At 40.6% G+C, this 20,666-nt stretch overlaps 2 protein-coding genes across 3 annotated transcripts in view; one reads left to right on the top strand and one right to left on the bottom strand.

Annotated features, from left to right (window-relative positions):
- ZNF182 (zinc finger protein 182) overlaps positions 1-20,666 on the top strand; it is a 32,595-nt gene that overhangs the window by 3,900 nt on the left and 8,029 nt on the right. The gene's annotated exons all lie outside the window — the stretch shown is intronic.
- LOC115284105 (heat shock 70 kDa protein 1-like) lies at positions 10,337-12,272 on the bottom strand. The gene is given in 2 exon segments (XM_029930712.1): positions 10,337-11,936; positions 11,939-12,272. Coding segments are annotated over 2 exon segments (1,902 nt in total). The 3' UTR covers positions 10,337-10,368.

Genomic DNA, 20,666 nt, shown 5'->3' with positions numbered 1-20,666 from the left:
ATGGAATTCCATTTGTGCTAATCTCATTTTATTGAAAGGATCATTTTTCTCTTTTGAATTGCCTTTGCAGTTTTGTCATAAATAAATTGGCCATATTTGTGGATCTGTTTCTGGACTCTGCTCTGTTCTATTGATTTATATATCTAACCCTCTGCCAGTACCACATTTTTTTAAGTTTTTATTTAAATCCCAGCTAGTTAACATACAGTGTAATGTTAGTTTCAGGTATACAGTATAGTGATTCAACACTTCCATGTAACACCCTGTGCTTATCCTAACAAGTACCTTCCTTAATCTCCAACCCCTGTTTAACCCATCCCCCCACCCACCTCCCCTCTGGTAACCATCAGTTTGTTCTCCGTAGTTCAGAATTTGTTTCTTGGCTTGACTCGGTCTCTTTTTCCCCTTTGCCTGTTTGTTTTGTGTCTTAAATTTCACATATGAGTGTATTTTTTTTCCTCTGACTGACTTATTTCACTTAGCATGATACACTCTAGTTCCATCCATGTCATTGCAGATGGCGAGATTTCATTCTTTTAAATAGCTGGGTAAAATTCCATTGTGTATGTATACATATATATACACACACCACATTTTCATTTTCCATTCATCAGTTGACGGACACTGGGCTGTTTCCATAATTTGGCTATTGCAGGTAATGCTGTATAAACATCAGGGTGCATGTTTCCCTTTGAATTAGTGTTTTTGTATTCTTTGAATCAATACCTAATAGTACGATTGCTGGATCATAGGGTAGTTCTATTTTTAACTTTTTGAGGAACCTCCGTAACTGTTGTCCAGAGTTGGCTATACCAGTTTGCCCACCAGTAGTGCAAGAGGGTTCCCCTTTCTCCACTTCCTGGCTAATACCTGTTGTTTCTTGTGTTATTGATTTTACCCATTCTGACAGGTGTGAGGTGATACCTCATTGTAGTTTTGATTTGTATTTCCTTGATGAGGAGTGATGTTGAGCATCTTTTCATTTGTCTGTTTGCCATCTGGATGTCTTCTTTGGAAAAATGTCTATTCATTTCTTCGGTCCATTTTTTTATTTGAATTATTTGTTTCTTGGACGTTGAGTTTTATAAGTTCTTTATATGTTTTGGACACTAACCCTGTATCAGATATGCCATTTGCAAATATCATTTTCCATTCTGTAGATTGCCATTTCCTTTTGATGATTGTTTTCTTTGCTGTGCAGAAGCTTTTTATATTGGTATAGTCCCAATAGTTTATTTTTGGTTTTGTTCCCTGGCCACAGAGACATCTAGAAAGAAATTGCTGGGGCTGATGTCAGAGAAGTTACTGCCTGTGTTCACTTCTAGGATTTTTATGCTTTCAGGTCTTATTTTTGGTCTTTTATCCATTTTGAATTTATTTTTGAGTGTGGTAAAAGTAAGTGGTTCAGTGTTACTCTTCTGCATATTACTGTCCAGTTTTCCCAACACCGTTTGTTGAAGTGATATTATTTTTCCTATTGGAAATTCTTTCCTGCTTTGTCCAGGATTAATTGACCATATAGTTGTGGGTTCTATTCTGTTCTATTGATCTATGTGTCTATTTTTGTGCCATTACCACACTGTTTTAATCACCAAAGCTTTGTAATATAACTTGAAGTCTGGAATTGTGATGCCTCCAGCTTTGCTTTTCTTTTTCACGGTTGCTTTGGCTGTTTAGGGGCTTTTGTGGTTTCATACAAATTTCAGGATTGTTTGTTCTAACTCGGTGAAAAATGTTGTTGGTATTTTGATAGGGATTGCATTAAATGTGTAGGCTGTGCTTTGGATAGTAGAGACATTTTAACAATATTTGTTCTTCTAATCTGTAAGTACAGATTGTCTTTTCCATTTTTTTGTGTCATCTTCAGTTTCTTTTATCAATGTCTTATAGTTTTCAGAGTACGGATATTTCATCTCTTTGGTTAAGCTTATTCCTATATATCATTGTTTATGGTGCAATTGTACGTGGGACTGATTCCTCAGTTTCTTTTCTGCTTCATTATTGGAATATAGAAATGCAACCGATTTCTGTATGTTGATTTTGTATCCTGCAACTTTACTTGCTTATCAGTTCTAGCTTTTTTTTGGTGAAATCTTTTGGGTTTTCTATGTATGATAGGTCATCTGCAAATAGTGAAAGTTTTACTTATTCCTTACTGATTTGGATGCCTTTTATTTCTTTTTGTTATCTGATTACTGTGGCTAGGACTTTCAGTACTACATTGAATAAAAGTGAGATTGGACATCGCTGTCTTGTTCCTGACTGTAGGTGAGAAGGTCTCCTATTTTCCCCATTGAGGATGATGTTAGCTGTGGGGTTTTCATATGTGGTCTTTATAATGTTGAGGTATGTTCCCTTTAAACCTACTTTCGTGAGAGTTTTTATCATGAATGATGTTGTACTTGGTCAAATGCTTGTTCTGCATCTATTGAAATGATCATGTGGTTCTTAAACTTTTTTAACATTTGTTTATTTTTGAGAGACAGAGGAGAGGCAGAGAGAGAGGGAGACACAGAATCCAAAGCAGGTTCCAGGCTCTGAGCTGTCAGCACAGAGCCCGATGTGGAGCCCAAACCCACAAACTGCGAGATCATGACCTGAGCTTTGGTCGCTTAACCAGTTGAGCCATAATGTATCATGTAGATTGATTTGCAAATATTGCAACTCAGGAATAAATTCCACTTGGTTGTGGTGAATGATATTTTTCATGTATTTTTGGATTTGGTTTGGTAGTATTTTATTGATAATTTTTGCCTCCATGTTCATCAGGAATGTTGGCCTATAGTTCTCTTTTTTATTTTACTTTTTCCTTTATTTAGTTTTGAGAGAGAGAGAGCAAGCAAGCAAGCATGAGCAGAGGAGGGGCACAGAGAGAGGGAGACACAGAATCTGAAGCAGGCTCTAGTCTCTGAGCTGTCACCGTAGAGCCCGATGTGGGGCTCGAACTCATGAATCATAAGATCATGTCCTGAGCCAAATTGGCACTTAACTGACTGAGCCACCCAGGTGCCCCTAGCCTGTAGTTCTCTTTTTTAGTGCTTTCTGTATCTGGTTTTGGTATCAGGGTAGTGCTGGCTTCATAGAATGAATTTGGAAGTTTTCCTTCCTTTTCAGTTTTTTGGAATATTTTGAAAAGAATAGGTATTAACCCTTCCTTAAATATTTGGTAGAATTAGGGGCACCTGGTTCGCTCAGTCAGTTAAGTGTCTGACTCGATTTTCGCTTAGGTCATGATCTCACAGTTCGTGAGTTTGAGCCCTGCATTAGGGGCACCACACTGACAGTATGGAGCCTGCTTGGGATTCTTTCTCTCTCCCTTGCTCTCTGCCCCTCCCCAACTTGTGTTCTCTCTCTCTCTCTCTCTCTCTCTCTCTCTCTCTGTCTCTCTGTCTCTCTCTCTCTCTCTCTCCCCCCTCCCCTCCCCCCTTCTCCAAATAAATAAACAAACAAACAAACTTTAATTAATTAATTGTTTTTAAAAAGCCGTAAATGTTTGGTAGCATTAGCGTGTGAAGCTGTCTGGCCCTGGACCTTTGTTCGCTGGGAGTTCTTTTATTACTGATTCAGTGTCTTTGCTGGTTATCGGTCTGTTTCAGTTTTCTATTTCTTTCTGTTTCAGTTTTGGTAGCTTATATGTTTGTAGGAATTTATCCATTTCTTCCAGGATGTCCAATTAGTTTGCATATAGTTTTTCATAATATTCTCTTATAATTGTTTTTCTGTGATATTGGTTGGTCTTTGTTGTCTCTCATTTGTGATTTTATTTATTAGTTTCCTTTCTGTTTTCTTTTTGATAAGTCTGGCTAGAGGTTTATCAATTTTATTAATTTTTTCCAAAGAAATAGTTCCTGGTTTCACTGATTTGTTCTATTGGGTTTAAAAAAAATTTTTTTAATGTTTATTTATTTTTGAAGGAGAGAGAGACAGAGTGTAAGCAGAGGAGGGGCAGAGAGAGGGAGACACAGAATCTGAAGCGGGCTCCTGGCTCTGAGCTGTCAGCACAGGGCTTGAACTTGCAAACTGTGAGATCATGACCTGATGAGCCAAGTTGGATGCTTGACCAACTGCGCCACTCAGGCCCCTGTTCTATTGGTTTGTTTTTTTTTTTTTAGTTTCTGTATCATTTATTTCTGTTCTAATCTCTATTATTCCCTTCCTTCTGCTGATGGTAGGCTTTCTTTGTTCTTTTTCTCGTTCCTTGAGGCGTAAGGTTACATTGTTTATTTGAGAGTTTTCTTGCTTCTTGACGTAGGCCTGTATTTCTACATACTTCCTACTTAGGACTGCTTTTGCTGCATCCCAGAGGCTTTGGACCAATGTGTTTTAATTTTCATTTGTTTTCATGTATTTTTTAATTTTTTCTTTGATTTCTTTGTTGACCCATTCATTGTTTGGTAGCATATTGTTTAACCTCCTTGTGTTTGTGATCTTTCCAGATTTTTTCTTGTTGACTTCAAGTTTCATGGCATTGTGGTCAGAGAACCACATGGTATGAATGGTATGATTTCAGTCTTTTTGTATTTGTTGAGGCCTGTGTTGTGACCTAATATGTGATCTGTTCTGGAGAAAGTCCCACATGCTCTTGAAAAGAATGTGCATCTTGCTGATTTTAGAATGGTATGTTTTGAGTTTATCTGTTAAGTCCATCTGGTCCAGTGTGTCATTCAAAGCCACCGTTTCCTTGTTTATTTTCTGTTTAAATGATCTGTCCCTTGATGTAAGTGGGATGTTAATGTTCCCTACTATTATTGTATCATTATCAATTAATTTCTTTATGTTTATTGTTAATTATTATAAATATTTAGGTTCTCCCATGTTGGGTACATAAAATGTTTACAATTGTTAGGTCTTTTTTTGGGAGAGAGAATGAGAGAGAGATCATGTGCATGAGTGGGGGAGGGATAGGGGGAAGAGAGAGAAAAGGAGGGAGACAGAGAGAGACAGAGAGAGAGAGACAGAGAGAGGGAGAAAATCTTAAGCAGGCTCTATGCTAGGCATGGGTGTGTAACTTAATTTCACACCTGTGCGATCACGACCTGAGCCAAAATCAAAAGAGTTGGACACCCAACCGACTGAGCCACCCAGGTGCCCCCAGTTGTTAGATCTTGTTGGATTGTCCCCTTTATTATGATAAATTATTAATCTCTTGGTACAGTTTTTGTTTTAAAGCTTACTTGTACAGTGTAAATGTTCCTACTCCACATCTTTCTTTTCACATCCATTTGTGTGATAAATTTTTCACTATCCCTTCACTTTCAATTTGCAGATGTCTTTAGGTCTAAAATGAATCTCTTGGGGGCACCTGTGTGGCTCAGTTGGTTAAGCGTCTGACTTCGGCCTAGGTCATGATCTCCTGGTTCCTGAGTTTGAGCCCCAGGTTGTGCTTTGTGCTGACAGCTCAGAGCCTGGAGTCTGATTTGGATTCTGTGTTTTCCTCTCCTTCTGTTCCTCCCCTCATCACACTCTGTCTCTCTGTCTCTCAAAAATAAATAAATAAAGATTTGGAAAATAAATATATAAAATGAGTCTCTTGTATTGGGTGCCTGGATGGCTCACTGGGTAGAGCATGTTGACTCTCGATCTTGGAGTTGTGAGTTCAAGCCCTACATTGGGTGCAGAGATTACTGAGAAAATAAAATCTTCAAAAAGTGAAAAATAAAGTGAATCTCTTGTAGGCAGCATATAGATGGTCTTGTTTATTTATCCATTCTGACACCCTGTGTTTTTGATTGGAGTTTTCAGTCCATTTACATTAGAGCAATTATTAATAGATATGTATTTGTTGCCATTTTGTTTCTTATTTTGTCATAGTTTGTGGAGACTTTCTCTGTTTCTTTCTGGTCTTTGTCACTTTTGGCCTTCCCATTCCACTCAAAGTGTCTCCTTTAGTATTTTTTGCAGGGCATGTTTAGTGGTCACAAACTCTTTTAATACTTGTTTGTCTGGAAAACTCTGTATCTCTCCTTTTGTTCTGAATGATAGCTTTGTTGGACAGAGTATATACTTGGCTGCAGACTTTTCCCATTCAGCACTGTGACTATATCATGCCTGGTCCGTTTACGTTCAGAGTAATTATTGGTAAATACGTATTTTATTTGTATTACTTGTTTTGTGGCTGTTTTTGGAGATTTTCTCTGGTCTTGTCTTTCATGTTTTGCTGATTTTCTTTTTTAAAATGTTTAATGTTTACTTATTTTGAAGGAGAGAAGACAGAGTGTGAGGAGGGGAGGGGCAGAAAGAGGGAGACACAGAATCTGAAGCAGGCTCCAGGCTCTGAACTGTCAGCACAGAGCCCGATGTGGGGCTTGAACTCACAGGCCATGAGATCATGACCTGAGCCGAAGCTGGATGCTTAACCGACTGAGTCAGCCAGGCACTCCCATGTTGCTAATTTTCTTTTAGTGATATATTTGGATTTCTTTTTATTCTTTGCATGGTTATTAGTGGGTTTTGATAAATGGTTACCATTAGGATTGTGTATAACATCTTCTGCAAATAGCAGTATATATTGATGGTAATTCTGGTTTGAACCCATTCTTTTCTTGTCCCCACATTTTAGGTGTGTTATTATATTTTATATCCTTTTTTGTGTGAGTTTCTTCACTGATTTTTATAGAAATATTCTGATTTTACAGAAATATACAGAAATATTTTTTACTGCTTTTGTGTTTCCTGCCTTTGTACTGTCACTTTTGGGTTTATTATTTTTGTTTATTTAACTTTTTTTTAAAATTTTTTTTATGTCTTTTATTTATTTTTGAGAGACAGAGAGAGACAGCGCGAGCAGGGGAGGGTCAGAGAGAGAGGGAGACACAGAATCCGAAGCAGGTTCCAGGCTCTGAGCTAGCTGTCAGCATAGAGCCCGACGCGGGGCTCGAAACCACGAACTGCGAGATCATGACCCGAGCCGAAGCCGGCCGCTCAACTGACTGAGCCACCCAGGCGCCCCTATTTAACTTTTTAAAAAATGTTTATTTATTTTTGAAAGAGAGTCCGAGCGTGAATGGCAGAGGGGTAGAGAGAAGAAGACACAGAATCCAAAGCAGGCTCTGAGGTCTGAGCTGTCAGCACAGAGCCAGACACGGGGCTCGAACTCATGAGCAGTGAAATCATGACCTGAGCCAAAGTTGGACCCTTAACTGACTGAGCCACCCAGGTGCCCCTTTTAAGTTTTTTTTTAATTTGTTTTCAGAGAGTGATTGCATGCATGGGGAAGGGGGAGACAGAGAGAGAGAGAATGTACAGCAGGCTCCATGCTGTGAGCACAGATCCTAATGCGGGGCTCAGCCTCATGAACTGCCAGATCATGACCTGAGCTGAAATCAAGAGTCAGATGATTGGGCCACCTGAGTGGCTCAGTCAAGCAGCCACCTTTGGCTCAGGTCATGATCTTATGGTTCGTGAGTTCGAGCCCCACATCACTTTCTGTGCTGACAGCTCAGAGCCTGGAGCCTGCTTTGGATTCTGTGTCTCCCTCTCTTTCTGCCCCTCCCCCACACACTCTCTCTTTCTCTTAAAAATAAATAAAAACCTTAATAAAAAGAGTCAGGGGCGTCTGGGTGGGTCCGTCAGTTGAGAGTCCAACTTTGGCTCAGTTTATGATCTCACAGTTCGTAGATTCACGCCCCGCGTCGGGCTCTGTTTTGACAGCTTAGAGCCTGGAACCTGTTTTGGATTCTGTGTCTCCTTCTCTCTCTGCCTCTCCTCTGCTCCCACTCTGTCTGTCTCTCTCTCAAAAATAAATAAACATTAAAAAAAAGATGATTAACTGAGCAACCTCTATACTGTCACTTTTGGTCTCTCCTTTCCACTCAGAGACTCCCCCTTAATATTTCTTGCAGGGCTGGTTTAGTGGTCACATGCTCCTTTAGTTTTTGTTTATTCGGGAATCTCTTTTTCTCTCCTTTTATTCTGAAGGATAGCCTTGCTGGATAGAGTACTTTTGAAAACAGATTTTTCCATTCCGCAATTTGAATATACCATGCCACTCCCCTTCTGGCTTGCCAAGTTTCTGTTGATAAATCTGCAGCTAGCCTTATGGGTCTTCCCTTCAAATTAAAGACTTTTTTTATGATTTTAGTTTTTACCTAACCTCAACACCCAACGTGTGGCTTGAACCTACAACCCCGAGATCAAGAGTCACATGTTCTGGATGGGTCAGCCAGGCATACCTTAGGACATCTTTTGTCTTGCTGCTTTTAAGATTTTTTTCTTTGTCACTATATTTTGCACATTTAATTATAATATGTCTTGCTGTTGGCCTGCCTTTGTTGATTTTGTTGGGAGATCTCTATGCCTTGTGGATCTGGATGTCTGTTTCTTTCCCCAGATTAGGGGAGTTTTTGGCTGCTATTTCTTGAAATAAATTTTCTGCCCCCTTGTCCTCTTCTGGGACTCCCATGATATGAATGTTATGTTTGATGGAGTCACTGCGCGTTCCCTAAGTCTAGTCTCGTGTTACATAATTCTTCTTTCTTTTCTTCAACTATATTACTTTCCATTAGTTTGTCTTCTAGGTCACTAATTTTTTTTTCTGTTTCATCCAACCTGCTGTTCATTGCATCAGGCGTTCTGATCTCATTTATTGCATTCTTCATCTCGGATTGATTTGTTTTTCACTCTTTCATCTCTTTGGTAAGCATCTCACTGATCTCTTCTATTTTTTCCTCAGGCCCAGTGAATATCCATATGATTGTTGCTTTACACTATCCATCAGGAATGTTACTTATATCTGTTTTGCTTAGATCTCTGGCCACGGCCTTACCTTGTTCTTCCATTTGGGGTAAATTCCTTTGCCTTCACATTTTGTCTAAGTCTGTCTTTTTCTGTGTGTCAAAGAAGTGAGTCATGGATTCTGTCTTTGTTCCTGGGCACTGTCTCCTGTCATCCTTTTGTCCCTGGACCAGTAGTCAAGGCCTAGTTCCTGATCGCAAACTGTTTTATGAAGAGGCTGTATAGTGCCCAGGGCGTGGTGCTTTAGGGAGGGTCTCCCGTGTGTGTCACCTGTATGTGCTGCTGTGTACTGGCTGGTCTGTCCTTCAGGCCGGGCATCTGCAGAGGTTCTCCTTGCCTGCTGTGAGCAGTGCTGGGTCACTGGCCTGGATGTGGTAAGTTTGAACTAGTTGTGCTCTGGTTTTCTTGTTAAGCGAGACTTGTTGCCACCTTCAGTAGAACTGAGGCCCTGCAGAACTCTCTGGATGGGAGACATGAGACATGGTATGGACAAGGGTTTGTGCTGGTCTTTTGGAGGCGGGGCTTGCTGTGGTGAGACTGAGGCCTTCTTCCTGAGAAGGACAGTTCCACCTGAATACAGGGGCGTGGAGCTTGGCGTAAGCGAGTTATGTAGCTAGTTTTGGTGCTCTGCTGCTTCCCACAGATAGCTCTGTGTATGCTGATGGGTGGGGGGTTGAAATGGTGCCTGCCAGCTCCTTTGTTCCCGGAGAGATATCTCCACGAACACTGCCTCTCAGAGATGCACTCCAAAAACAGTGACTAATCGCCCTCCTGTGTTTCCCAGGCATTGAGCTTATTTTTGTATATGCTGCATTCATATGGTGTATGAAAGCGTTCCGGTTTCATTCTTTTGCATATAGCTGTCCAATTTTCCCAGCACCATTTATTAAAGAGACTGTCTTTTCCATATTGTTGTCTTGCCTCCTTTGTTGTAGCTTAATTGACCATATAAGCATGGGTTTATTTCTGCGTTCTCTAATTTGTTCCATTGATCTATGTGTCTGTTTTTCTCTCAATACCATACTGTTTTAATTACTGTAACTTTGTAGTATAGTTTAAAATCAGGGAGCATAATATCTAACTTTGTTCTATCTCAAGATTGCTTTGTCTTTTGGGGATGTTTTTTGGTTCCATACAAAGTTTAGGATTATTTTTTTTCTAGTTCTGTAAAATATACCATTGGTATTTTGGTAGGAATTACATTAAATCTATAGATTGCTTTAGCTATGGCATTTTAACAATATTGTTTCTTTAAATCTATGAGCATGGTATCTTTCCATTTTTTTTGTGTCATCTTCAAATTCTTTTTTTGTTTTGTTTTGTTTTGTTTTGTTTTAGGAACAAATTTACTGAGTGACAAATAACCATTCATACAGGTAGAAGAAAGTTGGGAAGGCCAGAAATAACAGACATTCAAATTCATCAGATGGTTCAAAGAAGGGGCCTAGTTTTCCTAAGAGTCAGAACCAGGGACTGTGAAAAGATGGTATATGTATACAAGACTTTTTTATCAGAATCTGAAAGGGATGATAATAGGTTCAGGTCCAATCAATTCAAGAATCATGCAATGTTTGAAGATGAGGGGAACAAAATTCACCTTCAAGGGATCCTAGAACCCTGCAGCTCCAGATAAGATTAATCTACTTCTTCAATGGTGGGGCCTGTGGCAGCCCTTCCAGGAGTATACCCTGTCCCCCAGGCAGGCCCAGTGCATCCTCCCTGGTAGAGTTTGGTGACGACTGGGTTACATATCTGCTCCAAGTCCTTTCTCTTATGCTCAAACTCCTCTTTCTCAGCCAGTTGACTGGTCTCCAGCGACAAAAGGACCTCATTGCATTTATCCAGTATTTTCTTTTTATCAGACTCACTAATCTTGCCCTCATCACTCACAGCACTCTTCATGTTAAAACCGTAAGATTCTAAGGCATTTTTTGCAGCGATTTTCTCTCTCTGGACGTCATCCTCAGCTATGTACTTCTCAGCATCCAGGACCATGCGCTCAATCTCCTCCTTGCTCAGCCGGCCCTTGTCGTTGGTGATGGTGATCTTGTTGGCCTTGCCCGTGCTCTTGTCCATGGCTGTTACATTAAGAATACCGTTAGCATCGATGTCAAAGGTCACCTCGATCTGAGGCACTCCCCTTGGGGCAGGAGGGATTCCAGTCAAGTCAAAGCGCCCCAGCAGGTTGTTGTCTCGGGTCATGGCCCTCTCACCCTCCTACACCTGGATCAGTACCCCAGGCTGGTTATCTGAGTAGGTGGTGAAGTTCTGCGTCTGCTTGGTGGGGACGGTGGAGTTGTGCTTGATCAGGACAGTCATCACACCCCAAGCTGTTTCCAACCCTAGGGACAAGGGAGCCACTTCCAGCAAAAGCAGGTCCTGTACCTTTTCAGACTTGTCCCCCATCAAAATGGCTGCCTGTACAGCAGCCCCATAGGCCACAGCCTCATCAGGGTTGATGCTCTTATTGAGAGCACGACCATTAAAGTAGTCCTGCAACAGCCTCTGAACCTCAGGGATGCGAGTGGAGGCCCCTACTAAAACAGTGTCATGAATCTTAGTCTTATCCATCTTGGAATCCCGAAGAGCCTTCTCCACAGGTTCCAAAGTGCCTCTAAACAGGTCTGCACACAACTCTTCAAATTGGGCTCTGGTGACAGACGTGTAGAAGTCGATGCCTTCATAAAGTGAATCAATTTCCAAGTTGGCCTGGGTGCTGGACGACAGGGTCCTCTTGGCCTGCTCGCAGGCGGTGCGCAGCCGCCTCACGGCTCGCTTGTTCTGGCTGCTGTCCTTCTTGTGCTTCCTCTTGAACTCCTCCACGAAGTGGCTCACCAGCCTGTTGTCAAAGTCCTCCCCACCCAGGTGGGTGTCCCCAGCTGTGGCCTTTACTTCAAAGATTCCATCATCTATGGTCAGGATGGACACATCAAATGTTCCTCCACCTAGATCAAAAATCAAGACATGTCGCTCTCCCTGACCTGCTTTATGTAAGCCATATGCAATGGCAGCAGCTGTGGGTTCATTGATAATTCTTAGCACAGTGAGACCTGCAATCACACCTGCATCCTTGGTGGCCTGGCGCTGAGAATCATTGGAATAAGCTGGCACAGTTATCACAGCATTAGTGATGGGGTGGCCCAAAAAAGCCTCAGCAGTCTCCTTCATCTTTGTCAGTACCATAGAAGAGATTTCCTCAGGACATCCCCTTTGTAGGACACCATTACCTAGGGCTTGCCTCCTTCATTGATTACTTGAAAAGGCCAAAGTTTCATATCTGATTGCACTACAGGATCATGAAATTTCCTGCCAATCAGGCATTTGGCATCAAAGACAGTGTTCTGAGGATTCATGGCTACCTGGTTCTTGGCAGCATCCCCGATGAGCCGTTCTGTGTCTGTAAAGGCCACATAGCTGGGGGTTGTGCGGCTGCCCTGGTCAATGGCAATGAGCTCTACCTTGCCATGCTGGAACACCCCCACGCACGAGTAGGTGGTACCCAGGTCGATTCCAATGGCCATTCCCTTAGCAGCAGCCATGGTCTTCTGAGGCCGTCTTGATTCCTAAACAGCCTGTGAGGTCAGAGGCAACACCTCCATTGTAACCTCATCTTCACATTCTTTCATCAATGGCTCATGGTTTTCGGAGTACATGTTTTTCATAGCCTTGATTAAATTTATTCCTAGGTATTTGTTCTTTTTGGTGCCCTTGTAAGTCTGATTATTTTCTTAATATGGCTTTCTGATACTTTGGTTTTAGTGTATAGAAACACAACAGCTTTCTGATTATTAATTTTGTGTCCTACAACTTTATTGAATTTATTTTAATAGTTATTTGGTGGCATCTTTAGGGTTTTTAATATAATACTTCTTCCTATTTAGATAGCTTTTATTTCTTTTTTCCCCTGCATAATTACTGCAGCTAGGCCTTTGAGTATTGTGTTGAATAAAAGTGGGGAGTGGACGTCTTCGGGTTGTTTCTGATCTTAGAGGAAAGGCTTTCAGCTTTTCGCTGTTGAGTATGATATTAGGTGTGGGTTTCTCTTACATGGCCTTTATCGTGTTGAGATACATTCTCTATACCCACTTTGTTGAGGGTTTTTATCGTAAGTGGATGTTGAAGTTTGTCAAATGCTTTTTTTGGTGTATCACATTGATTTGTGGATGTTGAACCATTCTTGTATGCCTGGAATGGATCCCACTTGGTCATGGAAGTATGGTCCTTTACATGTTATTATTGACATTGAATTTGGTTTGCTAATATTTATATGAGGACTTTTGCATTTATGTTCATCAGGGATATTGGTTTCTCATTTTATTGTAGTGTCTTTGGCTTTTGTATCAGGGTAATGCTGGGTTTGTAAATGTAAATGTGAGTTTGGAAATGTTCCTTCTTCAAGATTTGGAATACTTTGAGGAAGCCAACTTGACCTGGGCTTTTGTTTATTGGGAGTTTTTTTGATTACCGATTCAATTTTGTTATTAATAATTGGTCTATTCAGATTTTGTTTCTTCATGATTTAGTCTTAAGAAGACTAGGAATTTGTTTCTAGGAATTTGTCCATTTCTTCTAGGTTGTCTAATTGGTAGTATATAATTGTTTATTATATTCTCTTAATATCCTTTTTATTTCTGTGGTATCAGTTGTAATTTCTCATTTGTTTCTGATTTTATTTGGGCCCTCTTTTCTTGAATCTGGCTAGAGGTTTGTTTATTTTGTTGACCTTTTCAAAGGACCATCTCTTAGTTTCATTGGTCTTTTCTGTTGTCTTTTTTAGTTTCTATTTCATTTATTTCCATTCTGATCTTTATTCTTCCCTTTCTGATACTAACCTTGGGGTTTTTTTTCCTTTCTTTATTCCCTTAAATGTTAAGTCAGATCGTTTAGTTGATGTTTTTCTTGTTTCCTGAGGTAGACCTGAATCACTACGAACTTCTCTCAGCACAGCTTGTGCTGCATTCCAGAGATTTGGGAACACTATGTTATCTTTTGATTCTTTTTGATTTGTTCATTGGTTATTTAATAGCATGTTATTTAGTCTCCAACTATTTGTGTTTTTCCAGTTTCTTGTAATTGATTTTTAGTTTCATACTGTTGGGGAAAAGATGCTTAATAAAATACAAGACTTGATTTGTGATTTAACACATCCTGGAGAATGTTCCCTGTGCACTCAAGAAAAATGTGTATTCTCCTGTTTTTTTAATGTTTATTTTATTTTTTTAATTTTAATGTTTTTTATTTATTTTTGAGAGAGAGAGAGGCAGACAGACAGCATAAACAGGGGAGGGTCAGAGAAAGAGTGGGAAACACAGAATCTGAAGACAGGCTCCAGGCTCTGAGCTAGCTGTCAGCACAGAGCCTGATGCAGGGCTCAAACCCATAAACCATGAGATCATGGCCTGAGCTGAATTGACTGAGCCACCAGGTGCCTGAATGTTTGTTTATTTTGGAGAGAGAGAGAGACAGAGACAGAGAGAGAGAGAGAGAGAGACAGAGAGAATGAGAGAATGAGAATACAAGCAAGGGAGGGGCAGAGAGAGAGAGGGAGACACAGGATGGATCCAAGCAAGCTTCAGGCTCTGAGCTGTCAGCACAGAGAGCCACACACGGGGCTTGAACCTACAAACTGTGAGATAATGACCTGAGCTGAAGTAGGATGCGTATCTGACCAAGCCACCCAGGTGCCCCATCTCCTGTTTTGGGATGGCATGTTCTGTATATATCTGTTAGGTCCATCTGGTCTAATGTGTCGTTTAAGGCCAATGTTTTCTTAATTGATTTTTTTGTCTGGATGATCTATCCATTGATTTAAGTGCGGTGTTAAAAATTCCCTACTATTACTGTATTGCTGTCTATTTCTTTATTTCTGTTAATATTTGCTTTATATATTTAGGTGCTCCTATATTCAGTTCATAGATATTTACAAATGTCATATCATCTTGCTAGATCGACCCCTTTATCATTATGGAGTTCCCTTCTTTGTCTTTTGTTATGGTCTTTGTTTTAAAGTCTAATCTGTCTGATATAAGTATTGTTATCCGAGCTCTCTTTTCACTTCTGCTTACATGACATATCGTTTTCAAGCCCTTTACTTTCTTTTTTTTAAATTTTAATGATTTTTAGAAAGAGCGTGAATGGGATAGAGGCAGAGAGAGGGGGAGACAAAGAATCTGAAGCAGGCTCTAGGCTCTGAGCTGTCAGCACAGAGCCCGATGCAGGGCTTGGAGTCATGAACTACGAGATCATGACCTGGGCTGAAGTCGGAAGCTTAACCAACTGAGCCACCCAGGCACCCTTCTATCCCTTTACTTTCAGTCTGTGTGTGTCCTTAGGTTTGAGTTTCTGGTAGGTAGCATATAAAAGGATTTTCCCCCATTCATCCACCCTTTGTTATTTGATTGGAGCATTTAGTCCATTTACATTTAATTTTTGTTATGTATGTACTTATTGCCATTTTATTAATTGTTTTTCTGGCTGTTTTTATAGTTCCTCTGTGTTTTCTTCTTCTCTTTCTTCCGTTGTGGTTTGGTTTCTTTAGTGTTGTGTTTAAATTCCTTTCTCTTTTTATGTATTTACTGTACTTTTTTCTTTGGTTACTGTTAGGTTCAGATACAACATGTATGTAACTCATTTTTGAATTGGCAGTAAATTAATTTTGAACACATTCCAAAGCTTTAAATTTTTACTTCTCCCACCTACATTTTATGTTTTTGATGATACAGTTTACATCTTTTTATTTTATGTATCCCTTAACTAATTATTTTATTTTCAATTAATTTTACTACATTTTTACCCTTCATACTTGCCTTATAAGTAGTTGATCTACTACCTTTAATTTTTATCTACCTTTTCTATTTTCACCTTCATATGTTTTTTTTTAATTAGTCCCATTTCTTCTTAGCTTATTGAAGTCCCTTTAACATTTCTGTAAGGCCAGTTTAGTGGTGATGAACTCTGTTAAGAATTGCTTATTTGGGAAACTCTTAATCTCTCCTTCAATTCTGAATGATAACCTTAATGGGAAGAGAATTCCTGGTTGGCAGTTTTTCCCCTTTTAGTACTTTGACCGTGTCTTCACACTCCCTTCTGGTCTGCAAAGTTTCTGCTGAAAAGTCTGAAAGCCCTATGGGGTTTCCTTCGCACATAATATGTTGCTCTTTCTTACTGCTTTTAAGATTTTCTTGTTATCCTTGGGGCCCTGGGTGGCTCAGTTGGTTGAGCCTTTGACTCTTGGTTTAGGCTCAGGTCATGATCTCCTGGTTCATGGGTTTGAGCCCCACATTGGACTCTGTGCTGATAGTGTGGATCCTGCTTGGGATTTTCTCTCTCCTCTTTGCTCTTCCCTGCCTTGTGCACATGCATGCAACTCTCTCTAAATAAATAACTAAACCTATGGGGAAAAAAACTCTTTTCTCGCTATCCTTAACTTCTACTATTATAATTGTAATGTGTCCTGGTGTGTTTTTCTTTGGGTTCATCTTATTTTGAACTCTTTGAGCTTCTTGAACTTGGATGTCTGCAGGGGATGTTTTCAGCCACTATTTCTTCAAATAATTTTTCTGATCCTTTTTCTCTTCTCCTTCTGGAATTCCTACTGTGCAAATATTATTCTGCTTAATGTTGTGCCAGTGGTCCTTTAAGATATCCTTTTGGTTCTTTTTTTAACCTTGCTGTTCTTTCCGGGTATTCTCCATTGCTTTGCCTCACAGTTCTCTGATTGGTGCTTCTGTTTTATCCATTCAGCTTTTGAACCCCGCCAGTGTATTTTTCAGTTTAGTTACAAATTCTGTTTGGTACTTATATGTTTTTTCTTTTTGTTGAAGTTCTTACTGTGTTCATCCATTCTTCTCCTGAGATCCGTGAGCATCCTTATGACCAACACTTTGAACTCTTTATTGGGTAGGTTGCTAATCTCTATTTCATTAAGGTCTTTTTCTGAGGATTTACCTTCTTCTTTGGTTCAGAACATACTCTGTCTCCTTGTTTTGCCTGTCTCTCTGTGTTTGTCTATATATATTAGGTAAAACAGCTACCTCACTCAGTCTCGAAGGAGCAGTCTTGTGTAGGAAATGTTCCATGTGGCCCAGAATTCTCTCTTGGCCACCAGAGTGTGGCACTCTATGGGCGTCCCTTGTGTGGGCTTCATGTACACAGCTGCTATGCGGGGAGGTCAGGGCTCAGGGCACTTGCCTGGCTCTATTGTGGGTGGGCTGCTTCATGGGGAGAGTGAGATTCAAGCTGTGTGCCCGTCCGCCGTGGCTTGGTCTCTGCATGGGGAGGGCAGGGCTCAGGGCACTCGCCCTGTCCATTTGCAACTTAGCCACTATGTGGGAAGGTAGGGATCAAGTCACTGGCCTGTCCTGTTTGCATCTTGCCACTGAACAAGGAGAATGGGGCTTGGTACGCTCACCTGTCCCCCCTATGGCTTGGTCTCTGCGAAGGTTGCATGGTGCTTGGGGTGCTTGCCCAGCCCTATTTGTGGGTTGTGAGCACTGTGCAGGATGCATGGGGTGCTAACGCAGCCCAGTTACAGCATGATGTGGGCAGAGCATGCCCTTTGGTCTAGTAAGCACCCAAAATGGTGTCTATTGGTTTCATCACCATCAAATTAGGATGAGATTGCTACAATGCCAGTGCCTCCATCCCCAGATAAAGTCCTTGTAAGTTCCTGCCTCTGTGGCAGCTGCTTTGAGTGGGATCTGTATGTTCCCTATAGTTCTGTGATTCTCCTGATCTTAATCCTCATTGGTTTTCAAAACCAGACATTTTGGGGGCTTATCATTCTGATGCTGGTCCCAGGGTTGGGGGTTGCTGAAGTGGAGCACAATACCTTTCCTCTTTGAGTAGAGTTCCATATTTTTGGGATCCCTCCTGATTGTGGTGTCACCACGTCTGGGGTGGGTTCCCAGGCAAGGCTCTCATTGCCTCTCCTGCCCTTCTCATGTGTCTCCTTGTCTTTTGTTATGGAGGTGCTGTTCGTCCAGATCTCAGGTCCTTTTTGGAGGAAAATTATTCCATATATAGCTGGAAGTTTGTTGTGTCCATGGGAAGAGGTGATTTCATGGTCTTCCCACAGGGCCACCTTGAACTCCTCTCTCACTGTGGTTTTAATTTTCAGTTTCCTGATGTGAAGTATCTTTATATGTACTTGTCATTTGTATATCTGTTTTGGCTTAATAGCTTTCTTTTGCCATTTTGTTTTTAGTTTTAAGAGTTCTTTATGTGTTCACAATACAACTTTTTTTTTTTTTTTGGCCAGAATGTGATTGTAAATATTTTCTTTTATTCTGTGGCTTTTTCTTCTCTTAACAGTATCTTTGAATTTTGTTGTCCCACCTAAGAAATATTAGGCTACCCTAAGGTTAAAAAGGTTTTATCCTATATTTTCTTCTTGAAATTTTATAGGTTTAGATTTTACATTTAGGTCTGTGATCTATTTTGAGTCTAACTTTTATATATGTTGGAGGTATTTACTGGAATTCTTTTTTTTTAGCATTTATTTATTTTTGAGAGAGAGAGAGACACAGGATGTGAGCAGGGAAGGGGCAGAGAGAGGGAGACACAGGATCAGAAGCAGGCTCCAGGCTCTGAGCTCTCAGCACAGAGCCTGATGTGGGGCTCAAACCCACAAACCGTGAGATCATGACCTGAGCTGAAGTTGACTGAGCCACCCAGGTGCCCCTAAAGTTTATTTATTTTTAAGAAAGAGAGAGAGCAAGAGAGAGAGAGAGCATGACAACTGGGGAGGGGCAGGGAGAGGGAGACTCAGAATCCAAGCAGGCTCCAGGCTCTGAGCTGTCAGCACAGAGCCCCAGTACGGGGCTCGAACCCATGGACCATGAGATCATGACCTGAGCCCAAGTTGGACGCTCAACCAACTGAGCCACCCAGATGCCCCTGTGCATGATTTTCTTTAAGCTGTGTACCTAGAAGTAAATGCTACTGTGCTGGGTCATAACGTATGGAAATCATTAACTTTAGTAAACAGCGTCAAACTGTTTTCCCAAGCAACCCTGCCAGTTTATATTCCTACTAAGTATGTGAGACTTCTCATTTCAACACAATCTTATGATAATTTAGTCCGCTTAATTATAACCTTTGTAGTGGGGGCATAGTAGTGTCTCAGCATGGGAAGGGGAAAGGGGGGGGAAAGACTTGGGGAGAGGGAGTGAGGCAAATCATGAGATGTTTGAATGCTGAGAACAAACTGAGGGCTGAAGAGGGAGGGGGAAGGGGAAGGGAGGTCATGGTCACGGAGAGGGGCACTTGTGGGCAAGAGCACTGGGTGTTATATGGAAACCAACTTGGTAATAAACTATTTTAAAAAATAAAATGAAACTGGAACAGAGGGGGAAAAATTCATTTATCTGAGTGTTAACTGGGTTGAGTACACTTTCTTATATTCATAGGTCATTGAGGTTTTCTTTTTAGTGAAGGACATATTCACATCTCTTCTCTGATTTTCTGTGTTGTGTGTGTGTTTCTTATTGATTTGTAGGGTTTATACATGTTCCAGATAAAATCCCTTTATCACTTTTTATTGAAGGTTTTTTTTAATGTTTATTTTTGAGAGAGCAAGAGATAGAGAGTGAGTGGTGGAGGGGCAGAGAGAGGGAGACACAGAATCTGAAGCAGGCTCCAGGATCTGAGGTGCCAGCACAGAGCCCGATGCGGGGCTTGAACCCACAAACCATGAGATGATGACTTGAGCCAAAGTGGGATGCTTAGCCAATTGAGCCACCTAGTCACTCTGTACGTTTTTAAAATTTAAATTCCAGTTAATTAACATGCAGTGTAATATTAGTTTCGGGTGTACAATTTAGTGATTCAGCACTTAGATACAATATCCAGTGCTCATCACAAGGGCGCTCCTTAGTCCCCATCACCTATTTCACCCATCCCTGCACCTACCTCCCCTCTAATAACCCATCAGTTTGGTCCCTATAGTCAAGAGTCTTTCTTGACTTGCCTCTTTCCTTCTTTTGTTTTCCCCTTTCCTCATTCATTTTGTTTTTTAAATTCCGTGTATGAGTGAAATCATATGGTATTTATCTTCCTCTGACTTATTTCACTTAGCATAATACTCTCTAGTTCCATGTTGTAAATTGCAAGATTCCATCCTTTTTTATGGCTGAGTGATATTCCAGTGTGTGTGTGTGTCTGTGTGTACCACATCTTTATCCATTCATGAATCAATGGACATTTGGGCTCTTTCCATAATTTGGCTATTGTTGATAATGCTGCTATAAACATCAGGATGCATATATCCCTTCAAGTTATTATTTTTTATTGTTTGGGTAAATACCTAGTAGTGTATTGTTGGATCGTAGGGTAGTTCTATTTTTCGCTTTTTGAGGAAACTCCACACTATTTTCCAGAGTGGCTGCACCGGTTTGCATTCCCACCACCCTTGCTCCACATCCTTGCCAACAGCTGTTGTTTCTTGTGTTGTTTATTTTAGCCACTCTGACGGGTGTGAGGTGATATCTCATTGTAGTTTTCATTTGTATTTCCTTGACTGTTGTGCTATTAGTTTTGTAACATTTATAAAACTTTTTCTTTATGAGTAGTTCTTTTCACATCTTATTTTACAATTCTTTCCTTACCCCAGGACTATGAAAACATTTTACTTTATTGTTTTCTAGCCACCTTATTGTATTATCTTTTACATTAGATTTACAACTTATCTGTAGCTGGTTTTTGTGTATAGTGAGTTAGTGGCTCAGTGTGATTTCCCCCCCCCCATATAGATACCCAGTAATCCATCCACATTTATTTGAAAAGATCATCCTCTCCTCACTGCTTTGCAGGGCCAACTTTGTCATAACTCAGGTATCCATACAGATTTGGATTCTGTTTTTAAAATATTTAGTGTTTATTTATTTTTGAGGCAGGGTGTGGGGATAGAGAGAGAGAGACACTAGAATCTGAAG

Source organism: Suricata suricatta, chromosome X (genome assembly GCF_006229205.1).
Source record: "Suricata suricatta isolate VVHF042 chromosome X, meerkat_22Aug2017_6uvM2_HiC, whole genome shotgun sequence".
In the NCBI taxonomy this organism is placed as follows: domain Eukaryota; kingdom Metazoa; phylum Chordata; class Mammalia; order Carnivora; family Herpestidae; genus Suricata; species Suricata suricatta.
This window is presented reverse-complemented; position numbering and strand designations above follow the sequence as displayed.